Source organism: Sesamum indicum, unplaced genomic scaffold (assembly GCF_000512975.1).
Source record: "Sesamum indicum cultivar Zhongzhi No. 13 unplaced genomic scaffold, S_indicum_v1.0 scaffold00629, whole genome shotgun sequence".
NCBI classification, from domain to species: Eukaryota; Viridiplantae; Streptophyta; class Magnoliopsida; order Lamiales; family Pedaliaceae; genus Sesamum; species Sesamum indicum.
In genome coordinates, this window is record NW_011628487.1 from 2128 (window position 1) to 5896 (window position 3769).

The 3769-nt window shown below is 45.2% G+C and overlaps 1 protein-coding gene across 1 annotated transcript; it reads left to right on the top strand.

Moving 5' to 3' along the window:
• Positions 1-297: 297 nt before the first annotated feature.
• Positions 298-1533, top strand: LOC105180308 (the record flags this gene model as incomplete). Its single annotated transcript, XM_011103976.1, has 2 exons — positions 298-1026; positions 1126-1533. Coding segments are annotated over exons 1-2 (1137 nt in total), but the record flags the coding sequence as incomplete, so codon positions are not given.
• Between the last annotated feature and the right edge of the window lie 2236 nt (positions 1534-3769).

Consider the following 3769-nt stretch of genomic DNA (forward strand, 5'->3'; position numbering starts at 1 on the left):
CGATGATCCATGTTGAACATCGCTGTGTGGAATGTCCGTGGGCTGAACAAACGAGACCATCAGCTCGCTTTGAAGGACTTGGTCTCTGAATACAGGTTACACTTCCTTGGCATTCTTGAAACTCGTGTTCGTTTGAATAATGTTATGCATATTCAATCGTTTTTACTTCCACATTGGAAATGGTTTGTCGATTATTCTTCTGTTGGTAATCGCATCTGGATAGCTTGGGACGAGAATATTGTTGATGTCCATATCTTAGACTCGGCAGATCAATTTATTCACTGTCGGGTTACTAAGATGGCTGACAATGAATCTGTTATTATCACTGTTGTTTATGGGGCATCTGAGGTGATTGATAGTCGGAATTTATGGACGGCATTGGAGACGCTAGCTCAGCAATGCTCTGACATCCCGTGGATGGTGGGAGGGGATTTTAATGCAGTACGTGACCTTAACGAAGTATGTGGCATCTCAGGAGATATAAGGATGGCCACCGAAGAATTTAATGCTGGTATTCTGGAGGCGGGGCTGATCCCACTTCCTATGCGAGGTGAATGGTTCACGTGGCATAATTGCAGTACGTCTATGAGGAGTTTATGGAAGCGACTGGATCGGATTCTTATTAATGACCGCTGGCTGGCAAGGTTCCCGAGCGCATATTATCGCAGCCTTACTCCACGGACATCTGACCACTCTCCACTGGTCTTACATGGGGATATACAACAACATAATGGAGGCATGTTTCGATTTGATAACTATCTGGCCCATTCACCCGAGTTTATCCACAATGTGCAGAATATTTGGCATCATGAGATTGTGGGTATTCCTATGTATGCTGTGACACGTAAACTGAAGGCACTTAAACCAGTCTTTAGACTACAAAGGAGAAATAAGGGAGATCTGACGATGAATGTCCAACTAGCCAAAGGTTTTCTTGATGAGGCACAACACAACAGTTGCTCTGATAGACAAAATGAGCTATATTTACTCCTGGAGCATTGTTGTCGAGTCGTTTATGCTAAAGCGGCAAAACTCGAACCGAACATGCTGCAGCAGAGAGCCAAAATGCAGTGGATGAAAGACGGAGACCAATGTTCCCGGGTTTTCTTTCGTAAAATTGCACAGAGACGAGTAAGGAGGAGAATCTTACAGATTAATGATGAGAATGGTTTCACACACACGGATCTAGGGGAAATCGCCCATGAGTTTGTCTCATACTATCAGAACCTCTTAGGAGGCACCAGACCAGAACTGTCAGTGGATATTCGTTATCTTAGACCGTGGGCAAGGCACTGTATCACTGATGAGGAAGCTAATCAATTACTCCTTCCAATCTCGGCGGATGATGTGAAGCAAGCAATGTTCGATATTGCTGATGACAAGGCACCGGGACCTGATGGCTACTCGTCAAGGTTTTTCAAGGCGGCTTGGCCTGTGGTTGGGGAAGAAGTTACGAGGGCGGTACTAGACTTCTTTTCTACCGGAAAACTTCTGAAGCAGGTCAACTCCACGATCTTGGCCCTGATCCCAAAGGTACATACGCCTATGTCGGTTAATGATTTTAGACCAATTTCATGCTGCAATGTTTTATACAAGATCATTGCGAAACTTCTTGTCCAAAAAATTAGTGTGCTACTGGACAAGATAGTTAGCCCATGTCAGACAGCTTTTATTCCGGGAAGAAGCATTGGGGACAACATTATGTTAGCCCAGGAATTATTCTCCAGATATAACCAGATGCGCCTACCCCCGAGATGCGCACTTAAAGTGGATATCAGGAAGGCCTATGATACGGTGGAGTGGGACTTCCTGTTAGCAGTTTTGCAGCTGTTCGGGTTTCCACCTACGTTTACAAGGTGGATTGAGGAGTGTGTTACCACGACATCATTCTCGATTGGGCTCAATGGAAAACCTCATGGGTTCTTTGCTGGAGCGAGAGGACTACGACAGGGAGACCCACTTTCTCCTTATCTGTTTGTTCTTGTTATGGAAGCCTTACATCTGGGATTCTTGCAACGAATTGAACAGGACATCCAATTCACTTATCATTGGAAGTGTGAGAGTTCTAAGGTTTTTCAGATGGGATTTGCAGACGACCTCCTCTTACTGTGCAAAGCTGACTTAGACTCCATCAGAGTCTTCAAAGAGGGATTGGACTGGTTTGCGGAGTTGTCGGGCCTTCGGCTGAATGTCCAAAAAAGTCACTTAATCATTTCACGTTCGGCTCAAAATTTGAAGGACCAGATGCTGGATATTTTGGGCTTTCAGGAGGGCCACCTTCCAATGAGGTACCTGGGTCTTCCCTTAATCTCGTCTAGGCTGACCATCTCTGATTGCCAACCGCTTATCTCAAAAATTGATGCACGTATTAATGGATGGGAAGGGATTTCATTATCATATGCTGGGCGGGTACAAATCATCAAATCTGTGCTCTCAGCATTGAGCTTATATTGGGCTTCTGCATTCATATTACCTAAGAAAGTCATCAGTGAAATTGAGAAGAGGTTGAGGACTTTCCTATGGAAGGGTACGACGTCCAGTGGGTACGCTAAGGTAGCCTGGAAAGATGTGTGTCGACCGATGGATGAGGGGGGACTTGGGTTCAAGGATACATCTCCACTGAATCGCGCATTAATGAGCAAGAAACTATGTGATGTTATCCAGTGTGACAGGACATCCATATGGGTTCAGTGGCTCTACCAAGACCGATTACGTGAGAGATCGATTTGGACTATCCGTGAACATGGAGGTTCTTGGGGATGGAGAAAAATACTCAGGCTACGTCCTTACCTTCGCGCTATCGTGGATTACCAAATTGGAAATGGAGAAAGATTCTTTGTTTGGCAGGACCCGTGGCATCACTTGGGTCCACTTATCGAGCGATTCCCTCAAGGTCCCCGCCATCTTAGACTTGAAGAATCAGCAAAACTCAGCTTGGTGATTCCAGTAGGAGAATGGCAATGGCCTACCATCACTGACTTTGAATGTTTGGAAATCACACATAACCTACCGCTTATTTTCGGAGGAGAGGATCGGGTGGTGTGGAGATGTGACGAAGGGCAACCTACTACTCAGGCCCTCTACCGATTATTCACTCACCCCGAGCCGAAAGTAGGATGGTCTTCACTACTTTTGGGCTCCTTGAAGATTCCTCGCCATTCGTTCATCTTATGGCTAGCAATCCTTGGCAAACTTCCTACCACAGACAAATCATGGCTATCTCACCTGGGGGTGTGCATACTGTGCGATGAGGGAGCTAAGGAATCTCATCCACATTTATTCTTCCGATGAGATTTAGTCGTCAGTGCCTTTATGAGATTCGCAGAAGGATTCGCTTTCACTGGCCCAATAGAGATTGGGCAACAGATATTGAATGGGCGACACGGAAATGGAGAGGTAAGCACATTATTAATAGAGCTTACCGTACACTACTGGCAGCGTGTGTCTACCACATATGGAAGGAGAGGAACTTGAGGAGATTTGATCATACTGAGCGGACACCGGCCACATTGAGCATACTAATCATCAATGACGTCAGACAGAGGATTCTTAGCGTTGATTTAGCATCGTCAGTCAGTACACGAGCATTGTATAGATTATGGCGTATCCCTTGGGTAGAGCGAGAAACCAGTTGATAAGCCCATGTTGTACTGTACCATTACTCTTTATTAATGAAATTTACATTTACCCAAAAAAAAGACATTACCACCTTGAATCGCGCCTTAATGACCAAGAAACTTTCTGATATCATTCGATGTGATAGGACTTC